The sequence below is a fragment of the Bos mutus genome, chromosome 10 (assembly GCF_027580195.1).
Source record: "Bos mutus isolate GX-2022 chromosome 10, NWIPB_WYAK_1.1, whole genome shotgun sequence".
In the NCBI taxonomy this organism is placed as follows: domain Eukaryota; kingdom Metazoa; phylum Chordata; class Mammalia; order Artiodactyla; family Bovidae; genus Bos; species Bos mutus.
The window spans coordinates 52,935,323-52,958,676 of record NC_091626.1 but is presented as its reverse complement, the minus strand read 5'-3'; the positions used below and the strand labels follow the sequence as shown (position 1 = coordinate 52,958,676).

Below are 23,354 nucleotides of genomic sequence, written 5' to 3'. Positions count from 1 at the left end.
GGTAAAGAGAGGGAGGGAAGGGAGAAAAAATATTTAAATTAGGAAAAGAAAGGAGCTAGGGTCAATGCTGTCCCTCTAACAGATTCCATTTTTAGGAGCTAGACATTCATTTAATTTGTTTAATTGATTTTCACTTGAAATTTTGCATGAGGAGTTTAACATTTGGCATTGCAAGAGTTATAAAGGGAGAAGGCACCCAGCTCAGCTCATCTTCCATCAGTTTATCCAATACAGTTCTGTGATATAGTCACAGATCTGCAACTCAATTTATCACACGAAAACCTGTACCTTTCAAATGGGCAATTTTATCTGAAACAAGCAGTCAATTTTGGTTGGTGAACAAACCACCCCGCAGCTTTTTGGTTAGCAGGTGGCTTGGCCCACACAGCTTCCTTTAAATACAGGCATAATTTGTCTGGTTAACATTCAGCTCAGCAGTATCTCTCTCACAGAGTTCAACCACAAAATAGTAATGACATAGTAGCAGCATTAGGAGAAATTTCTGGAAATGTGGCATTTCAAATATAACTCTATCCTCAAATGATTTGTGGTCTTTAAAATTCACTAAAGCGAGAGAGAATTTCCCACAAAAAAATTAGTATTTTCTTCACTACTTTTCAAAACAGTAAGTGGACTTAAAGTCTGAATACAAAACATCACTAAATTAAAAAGGGAATCTCCAGCTATGAGCCCCAAGTGCTCACCTGATTCAGCAAAAGAATTTTTAAAATGAGATTGATGCCCTCAAACCAGGCAAAAACCATTACCACACTTTGGGGAATGAAGCCTTATTTTATATAAACTAGACTGAGAAGGCAATGGCACCCCACTCCAGTACTCTTGCCCGGAAAATCCCATGGATGGAGGAGCCTGGTAGGCTGCAGTCTATGGGGTCGCTGAAAGTCGGACACGACTGAGCAACTTCCCTTTCACTTTTCACTTGCCTGCATTGGAGAAGGCAATGGCAACCCACTCCAGTGTTCTTGCCTAGAGTATCCCAGGGACAGGGGAGCCTGGTGGGCTGCCGTCTATGGGGTCGCACAGAGTCGGACACGACTGAAGTGACTTAGCTTAGCTTAGCTTAGACTGAGAGAGCGGTGGCAGCATAGCTCAGAAAAGTTCATTTTTGAAGTTTTGTACCTTCATCCATGTATCCTGGTGCTTCTTATTTGTAGAATGCTAAATAATAGTTCATTTCTCTAAAGACTGAGCCTCGGGAATAATGAAAAAGACTTTGGGGGTGAAAATGTATACATGTCTTTATGGGATTAAAACAAACATCATGTGTGAAGTCGGGGCAGTTGGATAAATTGGGAGATTGGGATGGACATATACACACTATTGATACTCTGTATAAAATAGATAACTAATGAGAGCCTACAATATAAAAACAGAGAACTTCAGTCAGTGCTCTGTGGTGACCTAAATGGGAAGGAATTCCAGAAAAGATGGTGTATATGTATAGGTGTAGCTGATCACTTTGCTGTATAGCACAAGCTAACACAACATCATAAAGCAACTCGACTCCAATTAAAAAAAAAAAAGGCATCTTCAGCCTTATCAATTTAGAAATGAATGAGACCTTGGCTTTGAAATCAAACCTAGCTTTCCATACATCTCACGCACTTACCACAATAATTAGGAACCGTGTAAATAAAACTGTAAACAAAAATATCCCCTCATCCTAGCCACCCTCGGGATTGATTTTCAGAGTAGGTGGTGGGAGAGTGACAGCTGCATGGCCTTCCCTTGCGGCACCGTCTCCAGTTCTCAAGCCCCCAGATGTTCATGTTGGTTTGTGAAATACAAGACTGTGGCAGCTCAAGGAGGCAGGTGCCCAGCTAATATTTCACGGTCTGCCTGATCCAAACAAGCAAGTGAGAACAAGTAGGAAGTGCAATGGTCTTTGGGTTTGGAGGGGAAACAGCCAGGTAAAGGGTAAGATGCTTACTATCACAAACCTCATAAAAGAATCTTTCTCCTTCCTTCTTCTGCTCATGGAATTGCAAGTCAGAGATGTTAGACAAAGACACAACACATTACAGACACAGTACACAGCACAGTTTTGGCAGAGATTTTTGAGATGCAAAAAATAAACCAGCGGTACATCAAAAACCACTAGTGCCACAAAGCACACCGCAGAAGAAAATCATATCAAGTTGACACTGCACAGAACAGTAAAAGGCATCTGCGATGGTGGGGCTTCACAGAGCATTAGCATATACATAAATATATTTAATTGTGCACATATGACTAAGTATATACATACACACACATACTACAAGAAGTTATTGACCCATCTTCCTTCTCCTACTCACACTTCTGATGTATTTACTGAATTATTGTATTGTGGATAATGATCACTTTAGCTGTTAATAGCCTTTTAGATTGTTAGCATGTCCTGTTCTGTAGTGAACCCATGTAAAAACTTGATTCTGTCACTTTTCGTAGCAAAGAAATATATGCTGCCAATGATCTCTAAGGAGATATTTAGCAACTGTAGGCATACAAAGGTACTCACCTCTTTTCCTCCCATGGATTCAAACACTTTTTCCAGCTGAACCCGCAATTGTTGAATGTTGTTCATCAATATACAGGGCTTTAAATAAAACAAACAAAACAAAAAATTCATTAAATTACTGAATGCATTGGCCTTCAATGTAATAATATACAGCTATCACCAAAATCCTATTCTATTTGGCAAATAGAACAATTATGCCACTTTAAGATTACACTTTTTAAACAGTTAATCATAGAAGAGGGAATATATAGCCACTTTGGGCAATGGAATTTAATACTGTACTTAGTAAACCATTGGAGACTTACTACTAGAATTGATTTACTCTTAGCAATGTGGCATTTTATACTTCAAAATTAACCAAATTCCAATTTTTTTTAAAGATTTACTTTAAGAAAAACAAATTAGTTTAAACTATCCTGTTGTTTCATTGTTTCAAAAGCTAAAACATCTTCTAAGTTTCAAAAATGAAAACAAAAAACAAAAACCCTTTCCAAAACCTTGAATAAATTCTTACTATCGGTAAAGTCCACACTCTGGTATTGAAGGCCCTTAGTTATACAGCTCCAAACCATGTTTTTCTTCTCATCTCCCCCTACTATGTTATGAGGAACTCTCAGCTCCAAGAGGCTTATTCCCCACCAAACGCCTGTGCTTTCCGGGCTTGGTGGCTTGGCTTAGCTTGTGGGCCTGTCACTTGAACCTCTTCTCCTATTTGAGTCACTTCCATCATTCAGATTAGGGCCTTCATTTTCCCAGATTGTATCCTTTTGTCACTTGACATTTGTTTTATTTAACTTCACAACTGAGTTGCTTTTGACTGTCTTGCCAGCTGACCTTAAAAGCACTGTATGTACTGCTGTGTCTTTTTCTGCTTTCTCTTCCAGAATACTGTATAGAGCCTCACACATAATACATGCTTTAAAAATGTTCCTTGACTTCTTTTCAAGGAGGCAGAGATATAACAATAACATAAAGATGTAAAGCTTTGTGAAAGGGCTAGATGTGTCCTCAGAATAGTTGAAATTAATTTATAAGAGAATTCAGCATAATTATGGAATAACTTAACATTTGCTACATGCTGATTCCGAAGAACCAGCATATCAGGGGAAGAAACGAGTCAAAGAAAGGAAAATGGATATGCCTTCCAAGGTGCTGGGAAATGAGCCAATAATGAATCAGAGAGAAACCTGCAAAGGACTTCCAGGACATCAGAGAGGTATTAGTGCTCATCAGTGGAAAGATTTTATCATTCTTTTAACCACATTACACACCTTTGAAGAACTTTCTACTTGACTCTTAAAGTGACCACATCCTAACTTGAACTTAAAAAAACAATTTAGAACTTCTATTCTCTTAATTTCAGGCACTTAAATATTTTATTTTTATAACACAGATTTATCTCCTATAGATTCTGTTCAGTAAGCTGAATCACAGTATTCTACAAAGTGATTTGATTGTCAGTTGAAAGTCTCTGGCTCCAGGTCTAGTCCTTTCTGTAGCATATATGATCAGATTTTCAGGATTTCAGATTCTTGACCCAGTGTCAACAAACTGAATCAAAAGAGCTTTATCCACTAGGGGACGGGGTCATTGGGTTGTTTTTTTTTTTTTTTTTCCTTTTTCATTGCAAAGGGGAAAGAATTAAGGAAGAGCACAGCTCTTAATAAGCAGCAGGAAGACTCCATGGGTAAAGGTTGTATCATCCTGCTTTCCATGGTTCTAAGTTATCTGGGTAGACTCTGATTGTTTGATATTAGCATTCAAGCTTATCTCTGTTTTTGATACACATAACAGGACTTTAGTTCTAGCTTTACACATTAAACCAACTCCAAGCCTTTTTAATGAAATAATTTCCAATGGAAAAGAGCTACCGAGAAGCAAAATGAACAAAGACACTTGGGCTCACTTGGCATAGATTGCTATTGATCTGAGTAAGGCTACATATAAAAAAAGAGATGCAGTTATCCAGAGGGAGATAAAAAGAAATATGAGACATTCCTCTTTGATTAAGCTTCCGCTGACCTTGACATGTTCAAATTTCAGTTTAATTGAATCAATTTATCAAATCACTACTGAGAATTGAATTATACAACTCTACCTTAAACTTAATCAGGGAACAGCTTTTACTTACTTCTCTAGTAAATGAACAACAAATAAACAACTAAAATACCCACAGTAAAGGGAACATTAGCCTGATTTCACTAGTGGGTTGTATTTTTTAAGATTCCACCAAATCATGTTTCTGAGTAGAAAAAGATTTTTTTAATAAATCAAGTAATTCTGATTTAGATACTATTGCTTTGCTATAATGTGGAATGTGGAAGAATGGATTAAAAACTTGTGACCCATTCCAAATTTAAAATGTCACAGAAGAAAAAAAAATTATTCTGTCACAGATATTTTGTTTAACTGTCATCTTTAATTCTGAGCCCCTGGGAAAGTAAATATCACGGTCATCTCTTAGGTGTCTCTCTTTAAAAGTTTCCAGTGCTATTTTCAGATAAAATGGGAATATTGTCATAAGTATACAGAGAAAACAAAAAATAATTTTCAATGTTCTTGATATTTAAAGATATTTAAAAATTTATATCTGAAACAACAGTGATACTTACACACACAAATGTGCAAAAGCACTTCTTTAATCTATCTTAGCTGAAAGCTTAAACTAAGTAGCTGACTGTTATCCTTTTATGGAAAAGCTAAAATAACACTTGGCATTTAAATGAAAGTCTAAGACTTGTCAAGACATCAGTAATTAGGAAAGAAAAGCATTAAGGAAGGAAAAGTAAGCTTGTGTGCTATCATATTTCAATGATTTTTTTTTCTTTATAAAAATTTCATTTTGAAAAGTATAAAATATAAAGAAAAATACAGAGGATAATATAATGCTGATTTATATTTTTCATATTAAAGATAAAATAAATTATAAATGTCAAACATAAAGTAGAAGTCTGCAAGGGCTTTTTAAAGCTATTTTTCCTTTCTGAATGACAGGAATCGGCCTTGATAATTCATAGCCACCTTTCAAAATCTTCAATTTTTGATACCAAGGAAGTCAGAATCTTTTCTGAAATTATCTGGCACTGTTTTGATTTTCAACATATTACTTTTCAGCTGTATTATAAATTTAACTATAACTAGATGCTTTCAATAAATAAATACTCTATCTTGTCTATTAGAATATTTGTAATCAATGGCAATTAGAAATCACTACTGAGATATCCAGGCATTTCAATAAAATTTCTGGGCAGCATTTTTACTTAAGGGAAAGGAGAATCTTCTGGGACCCTCAAGAACTGTTAGGGCTGACTTATCTTAATGAGCTGTCAGCAAGAGGTCAATGAGGTTTCAGCAAGCATTCTCTTTAAGATTTGCCAGATAGTGGGAACTGATTTTTTGACAAAGGAAAAAACCCTGATTTTTCTCTTAAAAATCTAGTACTGACTTTTAAAATATTTTTTAATGTTTTAAAAAATTCTTATAATGTTACCAACATATTTCTCCTAAAATTATTATGGTGAATAGAAAGATTTTACCTTCCACCATAAAATAACATTGATTGTATTCCAAATTACTTTTGGTTTATTTTACTTCTCTTTATTCCTTTCATTACTCTGTAATATTGGCTTAAATTTTATCAACATTTGTCAATCATCCAAAAAATAAGACGGTAAGTTAATAATTCAGAGTATAGATCAGTATCACTCCTTACTTTAACCATTCTTTCCAATTTATCTGAAAACTAAAAGAATAAATTATACTCATTTTGGTATCGATGCCAAAACTACACTATTTGGTGTGAACATTGAACTTTTTAACTCCTAGGTCCCAGCTCCAGTGTTTACAATGATGTGGGTTTTCAATTGTTTTTACGAGTCTTACTCCTTATTGTCACGGAAAACCACAAGCTGACTGGCACTGAGATGCTCTCAACCTTCCCCTGAATTCTATTTTATACCAGTTCAGGACTACTAGAAAGCTTTCTAACAGTCTCCTGAGATCTCTATTTTTATCATCTATACGAAAACAGAAAGAAAATTGCTTACTTATATCAGTTCTTAATTGAGGACTATTTGAAAATAGAGACATTTTTACTTACCACATTTTCCTTATCACAGTATGAACTGAAATCACTTGATACAATTGCAGCATACTGAAGTAGTACTTTATTGATGGTCTAGGGAAAAAAATTGTGAAATTCATTCAGGTAAGTAAAACTTTATATGTACACATATATCTACATATGTATCTATCCCCACAAACACACACAATCCGGGTTATGTTAATCAGAAAACCTCAAAAGACTTTTTCAGATGAACAAGGGTCAGCAAGTGAGCTCAGTTGCTCAGTCATTTCTGACTCTCTGTGATCTCATGGACTGCAGCCCACCAGGCTCCTTTGTCCATGGGATTTCCCAGGCAAGAATACTGGAGTCAGTTGCCATTTCCTTCTCAAGGGGATCTTCCCAACCCAGGGATGGAACTGGAGTCTCTTGCATTAGCAGGCAGATTCTTTTAACCACTGACCTGGGAAGCCAAACAAGGGCCATGCTGCTGCTGCTGCTAAGTCGCTTCAGTTGTGTCCAACTCTGTGCGACCCCATAGACGGCAGCCCACAAGACTCCCCCGTCTCTGGGATTCTCCAGGCAAGAACACTGGAGTGGGTTGCCATTTCCTTCTCCAATGCATGAAAGTGAAAAGTGAAAGTGAAGTTGCTGAGTCTTGTCCGACTCTTAGCGACCCCATGGACTGCGGCCGACCAGGCTCCTCCATCCATGGGATTTTCCAGGCAAAAGTACTGGAGTGGGGTGCCACAAGGGTCATAGTAGTGACTAAATCTACACCTTTGCCAAAAGAAGGATTTCAAACTTATATTTAAATGACAATTTGTAATATTTCTGAGTACATTTGGAAGACAGTCCACACGCATCCATTCTAATACAACCAGCTCCATCACAAAATGATTTATTTCTAACTTAAGACTCAGGAGGTATACTGTTTGGTGGTACCGCCTCTATGCCTGTATACTTATTACCTAATGCCCCCAATGACTTTTTTCTTTTCCTGAATGATTGATACTTTATGCTTTCATTATCTGGCATGATTTCTAGTTGGCATCTCCTCTTCACCCCAACATACCACACACACACACACACACACACACAACTCTACCATGACAAAATTCCTTGTGGTGGTTCTTTTTTCAACTTTCTACAGTATTCCTGAATTATGAGTAGGGTCAGAACATACCCATATGTGTCACTTAGCCATGAATATTTTCAATGATACAAAGCCTTACTAATAACAAAGAACACCTCTTAAGACCTAAATTTCAGCTTTTGTTGCATCACAGTATCTATTAATTTACCATTAATATAGTAAGTTATTTATTGATGCAATATTTGCTAAAAATACTGCCTAATCTTCCCCTCCTTGGCTTTTTTAATCCTAATTCAACATTTTCCTTCTCTATCTAATAACTCTTACTGAGACTAAGGATGCCCTCTGCTTCCATTAACTATGCAAAAGTAGGGAAAATGAACAAATTTCATTAGTTGCATTTTGTTTTAATTACTTAAACAGATATTGATGTGTTTGTAGGCTACTGCTATTTCTTACAGAGTTTGAATCAAGTCCAAAGTGGACATGATTTTCTTAGAAGAGAGAAAGCAACAAGAGAAGTAAATAGAGATCATCTCTTTTCGTAGAAAAGCAAAGACACAAAAGCTTTTTTATGTACATTCTTCTGAATTTTCTTTGTGACTCAAAATCAACTTGGGGAGATAGTCCAAGAAGTTAAGCTGAAGGAGAGATGTATAATTTGCAGACCTGAAGTCACAGAACGTGACTATGAACTCATTTATAGACTTTAAAAATCACAATGAAAACCTGAAACCTGAAATTAGGGCTAACAGGCAGAAAGAAAATCAATAGTTCGTGGAAAGAAAAGAACATTGTTGCTCAGTCATGTCCGACTCTTTGCGACTCTATGGACAGTAGCCTGCCAGGGTCTGCTGTCCTTAGAATTCTCCAGGCAAGAATACTGGAGTGGATTGCCATTCCCTTCTTCAAGGGATCTTCCCAACCCAGGGATAGAACCCAGGTCTCCAGCACTTCAGGCAGATTCTTTACCAACTGAGACACCAAAAGTGAAAACATGTATCAATTTAAATAGAAAACTTGGCTTTGAAAAATATAACATCTTATCAAGAAGTAGACTAACAAATCTAGGAAAACAGGTGGTGGATCAGACTAAAGTATTTTCTAAATGCATCTGTTCAAATTTTATTTTAGACTTCATGTTGAAAATTACTTTGGGGCTTACCTAATGAGTGCTGATTTACTCATGCATATGAACACTACTCTCAGTTTATAGGTTCTTATGACAGTGTCAACTGCAGGAATCAATTCACTATATTACAAAATTAAAAACCAACAGAAGCCTGCCTTTAGGAGCTTGTTGCATCTCAGACTATCATGTGTTCAAGATTTAGTTTGGGCAGGGGAATCCAGACAACTATTTCTGATTATTCTCAGCATCTTCACATGGTCTAATTCTTGCCCCTGCTTCATAGGAATTATGAAGTGATTCACTTGAATTTCAGCTGGGAGGCAACTGATCCTAGGATCTCACATCTAATAACCTACAAATGCCAGAGGTTTGCAAGTCAGGATGCTGCTGCTGCTAAGTCGCTTCAGTCGTGTCTGACCCTATGCGACCCCGTAGACGGCAGCCCACCAGGTTCCCCCGTCCTTGGGATCCTCCAGGCAAGAACACTGGAGTGGGTTGCCATTTCCTGATAGGTTGCATTTAAGGAAAAGGGCTTTGTCATGTACAATGTAGTTTAAGGCCTTGTGCTCATAGAATTGCTGGTACACTGGCTATAACAATATCCACTTATTTGTGAGTATATAAAGTGCACCTAAATGTGTTCATGTACATTTCAGGGGCAACTTCAATGTCATTCTAATTTATTCAACAAAGAAAAATCACTATTAGACATTTCTTAATTAATACTAGTGACTACAGTTGAACCTTGAACAACCAGAGGGTTAGGGACACCAACTCTCTGCACAGTGAAAAACTGACTTGTAGCTTACAGTGAAAGCATTAGTTGCTCAGTCGTGTCCAGCTCCTTGACACCCCATGGACTATAACCTGCCAGGCTCTTCTGTCTATGAAATTCTCCAGGCAAGAATACTGGAGTGGGTAGCCATTCCCTTCTCCAAGGGATCTTCTCAACCCAGGGATCGAACCTGGGTCTTCTGCATTGCAGCAGATCCTTTACTGTCTGAGTCACCTGTTTTCATAGTTCTTCCATATCCCTGGATTCAACTAACCACATATCATATAGTACTGTAAAATTTACTATTTAAAAACTGGACACCCAAAGTTCAAACCCATGTTGTTCAAGGATCTACTGTAGTTAGTTAAGACATATCTATCTGAAGCATTTTTTCCAATATCATCGTAAGCATCACCTAGGAACTTGTTGGAAATAAATAAATTCCTTGATCCAGGACTCCCCTGGTGGCACAGTGGATAGGAGTCCACCTGACAATGTGGGGAACATGGGTTCAACCCCTGGTCTGGGAAGATTCCACATGCAGCAAAGCAACTAAGGCCATGTGCCACAGCTACTGAAGCCCATGTGCCCTAGAACTTGTGCTCCACAACGAGAGAAGCCACTGCAGCAGAGAGGGGCCCCTGCTCACCACAACCAGAGAAAGCCCTTGCAAGGCAACAAGGACCTAGTGAAGTCAAAAAATTAAATCAATTAAAAAAACTTCACTGGTCCAGTCCCAGGTCTATTGAGTCAGCAATTCTGGGGTTTGTTATTGTTTACTCACTAAGTCATGTCCGACGCTTTGTGACCCCATCAACTGTAGCCCACAAGGCTCCTCTGTCCCTGGGATTTCCCAGGCAAGAATACTGGAGTGGGTTGTAGAAGTAGACTAAATATCTTGCCAATACTACCAGGAGGGACATCTAGGAGTATACTCTTACAATCAGGAAGACAAGAACCCTGGACCAAATCCATCTCTGCAGTCACATTTTATGCATGGAGCTTTACAGTATCAGAGCAACATAGAGGACAAGCAGGCTGCAGTATTTGTTAAATGGCACTAGTGATGCCACTTCAGTGCTTCACACAGTGTATTTTAACGTATCCAATAAAACAGAATTCCCTAGGGATGCCTATGTTTGGCTTAATGGATAAACATGAATGGTGAGATTTTGGTCTTCAACTTACTAATTGATTTCTGATAACACTGGAATGTGAAGGTAATACAGATTGGTGGATGAAAGTGTTCCGTTCATATCATTTCTAGTCTTCTCTGCATTGTTTAAACCTTCTGAGCTTGTTTTGTTATATTAAAATTAGGAAAAATAATTGTATGTATCTCTTAAGGCGGTTGTAAAGAATAAGTGAGACAATACATGTAAAGTGATTAGTACATAGTGGTACTCAATGAATTATTATTATTATTTTCAAAATTAGGATTAGGTTCCCAGATCACAAGGAATATGTGTTCTCATTCACCATAATATTGACAACTCTTAGCTAGGAGTGAATTAACATTTGTTGATTTGTTTTTAAGTAGTACTGAAAATATTACTTCATTGTTCTTTTAACTGAAGTACCTATACTTGTCAAGAGCAATAAGACAGCCATAGGAATATCCTTCAACCACATGCCCATTTTCCCATTCATCACAGCTCCTGAATGTACCTGCTATGGAATTTAAAGCATTTGCTTGGTACCTGATTCAGTCTTTTATATGCTTTAGTGAAAATAAATCATGTTTTTAAGATCCAGTTGACAGTGCTAACTCCTCTTAAATGTTTGAAGACATCATTGATGTGTCTTTCCTCCAGGGGATGATTTAAATCAGTCTATGTCCCAGAAAAATAATAGGATTTCAGTATATCTTGATACAAGGATCCCGATCCTAAGAATGATAGGGTTTTCAAGACCAATGGTTACAGCTGATGAAATAAAACAAACTTCAGTAGTATGCAGTTCCTGTGAAATAGCTAATTAGATTAACCACAAAGTCCCATTTTTAAATAATTATGCTAATAAAAGTTTATTTTTCCATGAAGGTTGCCAATTTATATTTTCCTAGAAAATGGTTTTCATTCCTTGTGATAATTCATCTCCCTATGATAGTAGCTGGTTAGTATTGAATGTCCATGGGTTAAAAGTGCCTTTATTTCACTGAAATTATTTTACTGTGCCAATAAAACTCACCTTTCCTCAGTGACACATGCAGCCTAATTCTTTTCCTCTTGCTTTGGACAGTCTTTCTACTCTGGGCTTCTTTGGCCCCATCTTACATAACCTGACTACTCTGTGAATTCTGCTTTTGTAATATGTGCAACTCTTATCTGATCCTGCTTCCACTACAGAGTTTCAGAAATAGCATGTGACATACTTTTAAAAACACTGTCCCTAATGACCCTATTTCATTCTTTTCTTGGCAGTCATTCAAAACACAGCTCGTAGTCAAGAAAAGACTTCGAGAATTTTTTAGAATAATTCTGCAGAATTCACTGCAGATTTCCCCATAGTGGGAAATTGGAATCAGCTGCTAAAGAAAGTTTCAATAAATGATTTTTAACTATTATCTCTAAAAGTAGGAGGTTACCTTAGTCTTCCTACTTAGCAGATATAAAAACTGGAGTTCAAAGTATTTCATGGCAGACAAATATTTTAAAACATTTTAGGCTGACAGCTGCGTGTCTGCCTAAAAGCCTTCATGGGCTCCTCATTTTTTACTAAAGAAATTCAGCCACTTTGCCTGCTCTTTAAGACTGTTTACGACACGAGCCTAACATTCCAACTGTAGTTTCACAGCCCTCTATAAATCTTATGCTCTTTCCTTAGTGGGACCTCTCAAGCTAGAAGTCCTGAGTCACAGAATAGCGGAGAATGACAAAGATTCTCTGTTGAGCAAGCTCTGTCCAGGCTCCTCTGAGTCCCCTTCTCAACTGGGCCTTGACCTTGGCTTATAAAGACTTGAACAAGACAGCAGCAAAATTTCTTAGAGTTCAAAGACACACCTCTTGGATGATCCCACATCCCTTAAAGTGCCTGCCTGAAAAAACCCAAGGCTGCCAAAAGATTTACCATTTATTCTAGCCAACACCTGAAGATAGGGTCCTATCTCCGAGCCTCTGCGGAAGGGTAGGGGCCTAACTTCAATAAGTACCAGTTAGCAAACTAGGTTGGAGAAGCCAGTGGCACCCCACTCCAGTACTCTTGCCTGGAAAATTCCATGGACGGAGGAGCCTGGTAGGCTGCAGTCCATAGGGTCGCGAAGAGTCAGACACAACTGAGCGACTTCACTTTCACGCGTTGGAGAAGGAAATGGCAACCCACTCCAGTGTTCTTGCCTGGAGAATCCCAGGGATGGGGGAGCCTGGTGGGCTGCCATCTATAGGGTCGCACAGAGTTAGACACTACTGAAGTGACATAGCAGCAGCAAACTAGGTGGGCTTCCCATGGATCAATCCCGTCTCCTGCTCTTGAGGCCCTACTTGTGCTCTCCTGTTCCTGTATTCTGCCTCTGAAACACCCAGTGATGGCTGTACAATCAAATCAGTCTGTTTTAGTCTGGACTCTCCACCATTGCAGTAGTTTATTACTGATTAAAATCTGTCCTTACCACTTTGACTAGTATATCTGGCTTTGTTTATTTATTTATTTTTTTTTTACCAAAGGCTGAAGTTTGGTGAGCAGGAAGTCAATCTTTGTTGTGTTAAATCATACAGTTTCTTGGTTTACTAGTTCAGTTCAGTAGTTCAGTCATGTCCGACTCTTTGCCACCCCATGAATCACAGTACACCAGGCCTCCCTGTCCATCACCAACTCCTGGAGTTCACTCAAACTCATGTCCATCGAGTCGGTGATGCCATCCAGCCATCTCGTCCTCTGTCGTCCCCTTTTCCTCCTGCCCCCAGTCCCTCCCAGCATCAGGGTCTTTTCCAATGAGTCAACTCTTCGCATGAGGTGGCCAAAGTATTGGAGTTTCAGCTTCAGCATCAGTCCTTCCAATGAACACCCAGGACTGATCTCCTTTAGAATGGACTGGTTGGATCTCCTTGCAGTCCAAGGAACTCTCAAGAGTCTTCTCCAGCACCACGGTTCAAAAGCATCAGTTCTTCGGGGCTCAGCTTTCTTCACAGTCCAACTCTCACATCCATACATGACTACTGGAAAAACCACAGCCTTGACTAGATGGACCTTTGTTGGCAAAGTAATGTCTCTGCTTTTGAATCTGCTATCTAGGTTGGTCATAACTTTCCTTCCAAGGAGTAAGTGTCTTTTAATTTCATGGCTGCAATCACCATCTGCAGTGATTTTGGAGCCCCCCAAAATAAAGTCTGACACTGTTTCCACTGTTCCCCCATCTATTTCCCATGAAGTGATGGGACCAGATGCCATGATCTTCGTTTTCTGAATGTTGAGCTTTAAGCCAACTTTTTGACTCTCCTCTTTTACTTTCATCAGAGGCTTTTTAGTTCCTCTTCACTTTCTTCCATGAAATTAAAAGACACTTACTCCTTGGAAGGAAAGTTATGACCAACCTAGATAGCATATTCAAAAGCAGAGACATTACTTTGCCAACAAAGGTCCATCTAGTCAAGGCTATGGTTTTTCTAGTGGTCGTGTATGGATGTGAGAGTTGGACTATGAAGAAGGCTGAGTGCCAAAGAATTGATGCTTTTGAACTGTGGTGTTGGAGAAAACTCTTGAGAGTCCCTTGGACTGCAAGGAGATCCAACCAGTCCATTCTGAAGGAGATCAGCCCTGGGTGTTCTTTGGAAGGAACGATGCTAAAGCTGAAACTCCAATACTTTGGCCACCTCATGAGAAGAGTTGACTCATTGGAAAAGACTCTGATGCTGGGAGGGATTGGGGGCAGGAGGAGAAGGGGAAGACAGAGGATGAGATGGTTGGATTGCATCACTGACTCAATGGATATGAGTTTAAGTGAACTCCGGGAGTTGGTGATGGACAGGGAGGCCTGGAGTGCTGCAATTCATGGGGTGGCAAAGAGTAGGACACGACTGAGTAACTGAACTGGACTGAGACAATAAGAGGAGGAAGAGGTCTTAAGGGAAGGCTGGTTGCTCAAAATCAACTAACAAAGCCTATTCGTAAAAATCAAGGGAACTGCTCAGACTCACACTATAGTTATTGGCTGATTTGAAATTAGAACTCAATTTTCATTACTCCAAATTCAACATATTTTGTGCTACAGTGTATACTACTAAAAAAAATACTTGCCATTTGAATATGAAATTCCAAGATTTATTTTCTGCTACAAAGCTAAAGTGTAAATTAATTTGGCCACCCATAGTAGTCTCATCAATTACAAATGACTCAGTCATTCATGTGAATAGTAACTTGATTTTTTAGATGATAAATCTGTATTTAAGAAAAAAGAAGGGCAGGAAGACAGGTGACAAGCTTGAAACAGTATTTTTGCTGGGATTAGGAAATTAAATTGGGGTAGTGGTCAGACAAGACTAGTGCTATAAAATAACAGCATTTTTCAGATTCTGTGCAACATGCCAGAGTCCCTGGTGGCTCAGTGGTAAGTAATACACCTGCAATGCAGAAGACCTAGGTTCGATCCCTGGGTCAGGATGATGCCCTGGAGAAGGGAATGGCAACCCACTCCAGTACTCTTGCCTGGAGACTTCCATGAACAGAGGAGCCTGGTGGGCTACAGTCCATGGGGTCGCAAAGAGCTGGACATGACCTGAGTGACTAACACACAAATACACACACACAAACACACACACACACACTGTCCCAGCAAAGAAAGGATTCATTCCATTCAACCTACCTTTGCAAATCTTCTCATTAAGTGTGATAATGCTTCAGGATTGGGGCATTCCAGTTTCTTAATAATCTCAAAGCTCTGATTAAGCTGAGCAAAGACATCAACCACGGAGCAAGAGAAGAGCGCATGATCAGATGTCTGTTGGAACTGAGGAGAGAGAAGATGAAACCATTCCCGAAACATATTACATGGACTGTGGAAAGAATTTTCATTATTTCTCAAAACAACTCAATCTCCTATATCATGCGCCTTCATTTCCCAGTAAGAAAATGCTTGTTCATTTTAAAATCATTCATCTCCTTTTCTGAAAAGTATAGTAAAACTAGTATCATGAGGCAGGTTACTATTAATTGAATTGGGGGAGTGGTTTTTTTCAATTTCTTATTCCCCACAGGCATTAGGATGGTTTAGCAAGCTGATTGTGGCTCGAGACATTTGATTTACTCTAGAGGGATTGGGAGAGTGTCTGTCCCTAATCTTGGAATCCTGGAAAGGTTCCAGAGCAATGGGGACGCTTTGTATAAGCCTAATGAACTTGTAGATTCAGGTCAATTCAAGGAGTAAAGAATCTTGGAGCAAAAGGGTGATTGATTTTTTTTTTTTAAAGCAATTCCCTAGGTGTCTTATCAGACTTTAAAATTGTGTTCTAATTATATTTTGGTAATTAGAGTATTAAAAAAATGTTAATTAATAGCAATAAACCTAACAATTCCCATTAGCTTAAAAGTGAGCAGTATGAATAAATCTCAATAATAAGCAATCTGAAAGTCATTTAAACTCACTCCATCTTTTTTGTCTCTTCCCAGGGCTCCATGTAGGAACTCCATTGACACATCTTCATTTTCATCTAGCCACTGCATGACAAAAGGTTCAAACCACCTGAAAAAAATTAATATTATGACATACTATAAAAGATGTCATTCACACATAATTAATAGAAAATGCAGTATTGCTCTTTTCTTATCTGAGAGTAATTCAGGACCAAAACCTCTTTTCATTCTCTTTTTCTAGTTTTGCTACCTTGAAGACCTTTATCTTCACTTCTTAAATATATCCCCTTCTTGGAATTCCCTGGCAGTCCAGTGGTTAGGACTCTGAGCTACCATTGCAGGGGGCATGGGTTTGATCCCTGATTGGGGATCTAAGATCCTGCATGCTGTGCAGGGTGGCCAATATCTATCTATCTAACTTTCCCTTTTACCTTCAATTCCTTCCTTTCTCTTGACCCTTCTCATGCTGTTTCATTAGTTCCCAATTCCCAATCTATGATTCTCTTTACAATTCAAAATCCTGTAAAACGTAGATCTTGTATGCTGTGTGCCCCACTGTATCATTCTCTTATTTCTCAGGGCTTTGCCATCTGGCTTTCATCTACCACAACTCCTCTCCTGTAACTGATCCTGCAGGCTCACCTTCAAATTTTAATGATCTGTAATCAACCTGCAGTTGGGCTTTGTGAATGGTCTGTTTCAAAGTTCTTTTTTCCATAAGAATGTACAATGGATGTACAGTTGTCTAGCACCATTTATTTAGAAGGTCATCCTTACCCCCACTGCTGTGAGTTGGCATCTTTGATGCAAATCAATTAACAGCAATGAGTGGATTTCTCTTCAGACTACTTTATTTCATTCATCTATTTGTTACACACAACACTATACAATTAATAACCAGCTTTTGAATATGTCTTGACAACTGATAGTGCAGTTCTCCAACATTTTTACTTCCTCTTCAAGGTTGCTGTGGCTAGTCTTGGCCCTTTGTATTTTTATGTACTACATTTTTTTGAACAAACTTGTCAATCTTCACACAAAGAGTATAGTTGATTTACAATGTTGTATTAATTTCTACTGTACAGTAAAGTGATTCAGGTATATGCATACGTGTGTGTGTGTGTGTGTGTGTGTGTGTGTGTGTGTGTTCAGTCGTGTCTGACTCTTTGAAACTCCATGGACTGTGGCCTGCCAGGCTCCTCTGTCCATGGAATTTTCCAGGCAAGAATACTGGAGTGGGTAGCCATTTCTTCCTCCAGGGCATCTTCCCAACCCAGGGAGTGAACCCATGTCTCTTGTGTCTTCTGCCCTGGCAGGTGGATTCTCTACCACTGTACCACCTGGGAAGTCCGATCTATCTATCTATCTATAAAATTGGTTATTCTTGATCTCATGGGGAAGTTTTCAAAATTTTATCTATGTTTGTATAGTTTGTTTAAATGGGGGGGTTATTTTATTAGATTAAGAGAGTTTCCTTGATTTTTAATTAATGTTCTATTTTATCTAATTACTGCTATAAGTTTAGTGTAATGATTGTAGGAATTTTCTCCTTCATAATTTAAATATGGTGAATTGTGTTCATTGCTTTTAAAATGTGTAATCTCATATCCCAGGAGTAAATTCCCCTTTGTCATGTTTATATTAGCCTTTTTATATTGGCTAATATTTCATTTATTTTTTTAACTATGTTCAGAGAGAAATTGGCCTGTAATTATTCTTGTGTGCTGTGTTCTCAATGAGTTTTAGTAGTGAGGATATGGTGACCTTAAAAATGATTTGAGAAGTATTCCTACCTTCTCTGGAACAGTTTGTGTTACATTGGTGATATTCTTTCTTAAACATTTGGAAGAATTCAGTTTGGCGCCATCTGGGCATGCAGTTTTAATTGTGACATGAGCTTTAATTAAGGATTCAAATTTTAAAATACAGACCCATTCAGATTTTATATTTTTTGTTATGCTAGCTTGGTTTTAGTTATTTTGCCTAACTTTTAAATGGCCTACCATAAATGCTCTCTTAATAATTTTTTATCTTTGTAGGATCTTTTGTGATATCTTTTCCTGATAATGGTAATTTGTAACATATTTTTTTTTTTTGCACTGCCCTTGCTAAGGTTTCTTGGATTTTTTTCATCTTCTCAAAAACACACTTGGCTTTCTAACTCCAGGTGGCACAGTGGTAAAGAATCTGCCTGCCAAAGCAGAAGACAGGAGAGATGCACGTTTGATCCCTGGGTTAGGAAGATCCCTTGGAGTAAGAAATGGCAACCCACTCAAATATTCTTGCCTGGAAAATTCAATGGACAGAGCAATCTGACAGGCTTCATTCAGTCCATGGGGCTGCAAAGAGTTGGACAGGACCGAGCACATAAAATTTTCTACTTTATTTTTAACCCAGGTCATGTTGATATTTTCTTTTTCTATTTTCTCTTGATTTTAAACATTTCTTCTGATAATTACATCACTGATTTTATAGTTTTTCCTTTCTTTGTATAGAATCAGAGCCATAAATTTTCTTCTATTTCCTGTTTTAGTTGTAATCCACAAATTTTGACATGCTATATTTTATCATTAGTTAAAAATACTGTGTAATTTACACTGTGGTTTATTTTTTGACATATGAATGATCTAGAGTATCTGCTTAATTTCCTATCTGTGGTCCAAGAACATACAGTATATTTTCTAAGCTTTTAAAATTCATTATATTTGCTTTTGGGTCTAGCAGATAGTCTGTTTTGGTAAGTGCACCATGTGTGTCTGTTAAAAATGTGTATTTTCTCACTGCTGGTTAATTATAAATTACAGATAGGTATTCTGTGTGCATGTGTGTGTGTAAATGATATCTATGAAAATTTGTGGAAACTCTGGGTGAGCAGATAGAGATGTATCTGGGTAGATAAATTCTCTGTTTTATTCATGCTTTTGAAATGTCTTTATTAATGACATTTTGTCTGATTCTTCAGTTTCTGAAAGAATTGTAATCTCCAAATAGGATTGTAGATTTTATTTTTCATTTTATTTCTGACAATTTTTGCTTTATATATTTTGCTGACATGTCATTTAATACATACAAATTGAGAAATGATATCTTTTTAAACTTTATTTTTGAAAAATTTTCATTGAAGTACAGTTGATTTACAATGTTGTGTTAGTTCTTGGTGTACAAGAAAGTGGGTTAGTTGTATATATTACATTATATATTCTTTTTTATATTCTTTTCCACTTGGGTTTGTATGGGGTACTGAATATAGTCCCTGTGCTAAACAGTAGGGCCTTGTTTATCTATTTTATATATAGTAGTTTGTATCTGTTAATCCCCAGTCTCCTAATTTATCCTAGCCCACCTTACCCCTTTGGTAACCATAAGATTGCTTTCTGTGTCTATGAGTATTTGCTTTATAAATCAGTTCATTTGTATCATATTTTTTATTTCATAAATGTGATATCATATGGTATTTTTCTCTGACTTACTTAGTATGATAACCTCTAGATCCATTCATGTTTCTGCAAATGGCAATATTCCATTCTTTTTATGGATAAGTAATATTCCATTGTATATTTGATCCACATTTTCTTTATCCATTCATCTGTCAATTGATATTTAGGTTGCTTCCATGACTTGCCTATTGTAAATATTGTTGCTATGAATTTGAGGGTGTATGTATCTTTTCAAGTTAGTTTTTTCCAGATATATGTCTAGGAGTAAGATTGCTGAATCATAGGGCAACTCTATTTTTAGCTTTTTATGGAACCCCCATACTGTTTTCCATAGTGGCTGAGCCAACGTACATTCCCACCAACAGTGTAGGAGGGATCTCTTTTCTCAACACCTTTTCAGCATTTATTTGTAGACTTTTTGATATTGGCCCTTCTGACCTGCGTGAGGTGATATCTCAGTAGTTTTGATTTGCATTTCTCTAATTAGTTTTGTTGAGCATCTTTCCATGTGCCTATTGCCCATCTGTATGTCTTCTTTGGGGATCTATCTAGTTTGGTCTTCTACACAATTTTTTTTAAGCTTGAACAAATAGAAAAATGACATTTACTTATTTGTTCTGCCCATTTTTTCATTAGATTGTTTTTGTTGTTGTTGAGTCATGTGAACTATTTTTGTTTTTTTGAATTTAATCCCTTGTTGGTCATGCTGTTTGCAAATATTCTCTCCCATTCCATAGGTTGTCTTTTCATTTTGTTTGTGGCTTCTTTTGCTGTGCAAAAGCTTGTTTGATTTGGTACCATTTGTTTATTTTTGTTTTCAATTCTATTTCCTTAGGAGACTGACCTAATAAAAAACACTGATAGGATTTATGTCAGAGAATGTTTGCCTGTGTTCTCTTACAAGAATTTTATGGTGTCATATTTGAGCATTATTCTATCTTCATTGATATACATATAGCTGTCCAGCTTTCTCAACATCACTTGCTAAAGAGACTGTCTTTATATTTTGTATATTTTTGCCACCTTTGTTGAAGATTAATTGATTGTAGGTTGTGTGGGTTTATTTCTGGGCTCTCTATTCTGTTCCATTGATCTGTATATCTGTTTTTGTGCCAGTAACATGCTGTTTTGATTGCTGTAAATATGTAGTATTGTCTATAGTCTGGGAGGGTTATACCTCCAGTTTTGTTCTTTTTCCTCAGAATTGTTTTGGCAATTCGGGGTCTTTCATGGTGCAATATAAATTTTAGGATTATTTGTTCTAGTTCTGTGAAAAATGTCACGGATAATTTGATGGGGATCACATTAAATCTGTAGATTGCTTTGGATAGTATGGCCATTTAACAGTATTAATTCTTCCAATCCAAGCACATGTGATATCTTTCCACTAGAAATGAAACATCTTTTTGTTGAATTATTCCCTTAATTATCATGAAAAATTTCTCTCAAAGTGTTTATCTTAAAATCTACTTTTTTAATATTAATATAGCTGCATAATTTTCCTTTCAATTATTTTTTCATCCTTTAACATTTCTAGACTCTCATGTTTTACGTGAATAAATTATAAGAAAGATATTTTGGGTTTTACTATTTTATCTAACAGAACAATACTTGTTGGCTAGAATATCAATCTACTTGCACTTAAGGTTTACACTTAATTTTCTGATACATTAAATTTTAAATCTATCATATTTCATTCCCACTCCCAGTTTCCTACTTGCCCTTCATTCCTTTCTTTCTCATTTTTTGCCTTTTAAGTAGTTTTATTTTACTCGCTCCTCCTTCCCCATAATCTTATTTGATGCCTAGTCTTATATTATACATTAAGAGCTTGCATTATAAATTATAACACACACACCCAGACATAGTAAAAGCTTTTTAAAATGAGTATTTACACCTTCTAAATAATTTGAGGACCTTATATTAACTCAGTCTATCATTCTCCTACATTTTCAGGCTATTTTTGTCCTCTATTTTAATTCTATGCAGATTTTATTCTACAGATTTTAAAACTTTTATATTGCTCAGTTCAGTTCAGTTCAGTCGCTCAGTCATGTCCAATTCTTTGCGACCCCATGAATCGCCGCACGCCAGGCCTCCCTGTCTATCACCAACTCCCGGAGTTCACTCAGACTCACATCCATCGAGTCCATGATGCCATCCAGCCATCTCATCCTCTGTAGTCCCCTTCTCCTCCTGCCCCCAGTCCCTCCCAGTATCAGGGTCTTTTCCAATGAGTCAACTCTTCGCATAAGGTGGCCAAAGTATTGGAGTTTCAGCCTCAGCATCAGTCCTTCCAATGAACACCCAGGACTGATCTCCTTCAGAATGGACTGGTTGGATCTCCTTGCAGTCCAAGGGACTCTCAAGAGTCTTCTCCAACACCACAGTTCAAAAACATCAATTCTTCGGCACTCAGCCTTCTTCACAGTCCAACTCTCACATCCATTCATGACCACAGGAAAAACCATAGCCTTGACTAGACGGACCTTTGTTGGCAAAGTAATGTCTCTGCTTTTGAATATGCTATCTAGGTTGGACATAACTTTCCTTCCAAGGAGTAAGTGTCTTTTAATTTCATGGCTGCAGTCACCATCTGCAGTGATTTTGGAGCCCCCAAAAATAAAGTCTGACACTGTTTCCACTGTTTCCCCATCTATTTCCCATGAAGTGATGGGACCGGATGCCATGATCTTCGTTTTCTGAATGTTGAGCTTTAAGCCAACTTTTTCACTCTCCTCTTTCACTTTCATCAAGAGGCTTTTTAGGTCCTCTTCACTTTCTGCCATAAGGGTGGTGTCATCTGCATATCTGAGGTTATTGATATTTCTCCCAGCAATCTTGCTAATGTGCTTTAAATGTACTAATTTGTTCATCTTCTCTAATACTTTTAATTCTTTATTACTGTATTCTTAAGTCATTTTTCTCTGTCTGAAGGCTTAGAGTATATTTTTGATGAGAGTCTCCTGGAAATGAGTTCTCTTAGGTTTTCAGCTGGGCCTCCCTTGCAGCTCAGTTGGTAAAGAATCTGGCTACAGTATAGAAGACCTGGGTTCTATTCCTGAGTTGGAGGATCCCCAGTTATACTGTATAAATGTTTTTATCTTCCTTTATTTTTGAAGGATATATTTGATGCTTGTAGAATTCTAATTGCTCTCTTTCAGCACTTAAAAGATATCATTGCATCGTATTCAGGTTTCAGTCACTTCTGTTGAATAATCAGTCAATTGTATTACTGCAGCTCTTTTGAAGGTAGTGTCTTCCCTTCCTCGACCCCAGTACACTTAAGTTTTACTTCTTTTTGATTTTAAGCAGTTTTCTATGATGGGCCTGCAGGTGGTTTTCCTTGCATTTATCCTTCTTAGGATTTACAGAAATTCTTAAACTTTAGTTTAAAACTTTTCATCAGTTTTGCAAAATCCACATCTAGTATCTTTTTACACACTGCTCAAATACTATTTATTCTTTCTCTCTTCTCTTTTTTGGGGACCCAATTCATTGTACACCAGACCTTTTTATAATTTGCCCCATATATCCCTGTTTTATTTTTTTCTATATTTGTATTTTTTGTTTCTACGGCTCAGTTATTTTAGGCCCTCTGCTGTGTATATTCTGCCATTAGGTCCATCTATTACATTCCTAACTTCCTTTTTCAGTTCTATGATGTCCAATTTATTCTTCTTATAGCTTCCTTTTTACTCTTGAAGTCCTCCCACAATTTGAAGGACATATCAAACTATGTCTGATAAGGCTAATATCTCTTTTT

At 37.5% G+C, this 23,354-nt stretch overlaps 1 protein-coding gene across 1 annotated transcript in view; it reads right to left on the bottom strand.

Annotated features, from left to right (window-relative positions):
• UNC13C (unc-13 homolog C) overlaps nt 1-23,354 on the bottom strand; it is a 644,738-nt gene that overhangs the window by 106,377 nt on the left and 515,007 nt on the right. Inside the window, 4 exon segments of the mRNA XM_070377927.1 lie at nt 2,522-2,599; nt 6,621-6,698; nt 15,385-15,528; nt 16,164-16,260. Of these exon segments, the coding sequence (XP_070234028.1) occupies nt 2,522-2,599; nt 6,621-6,698; nt 15,385-15,528; nt 16,164-16,260 (397 nt within the window).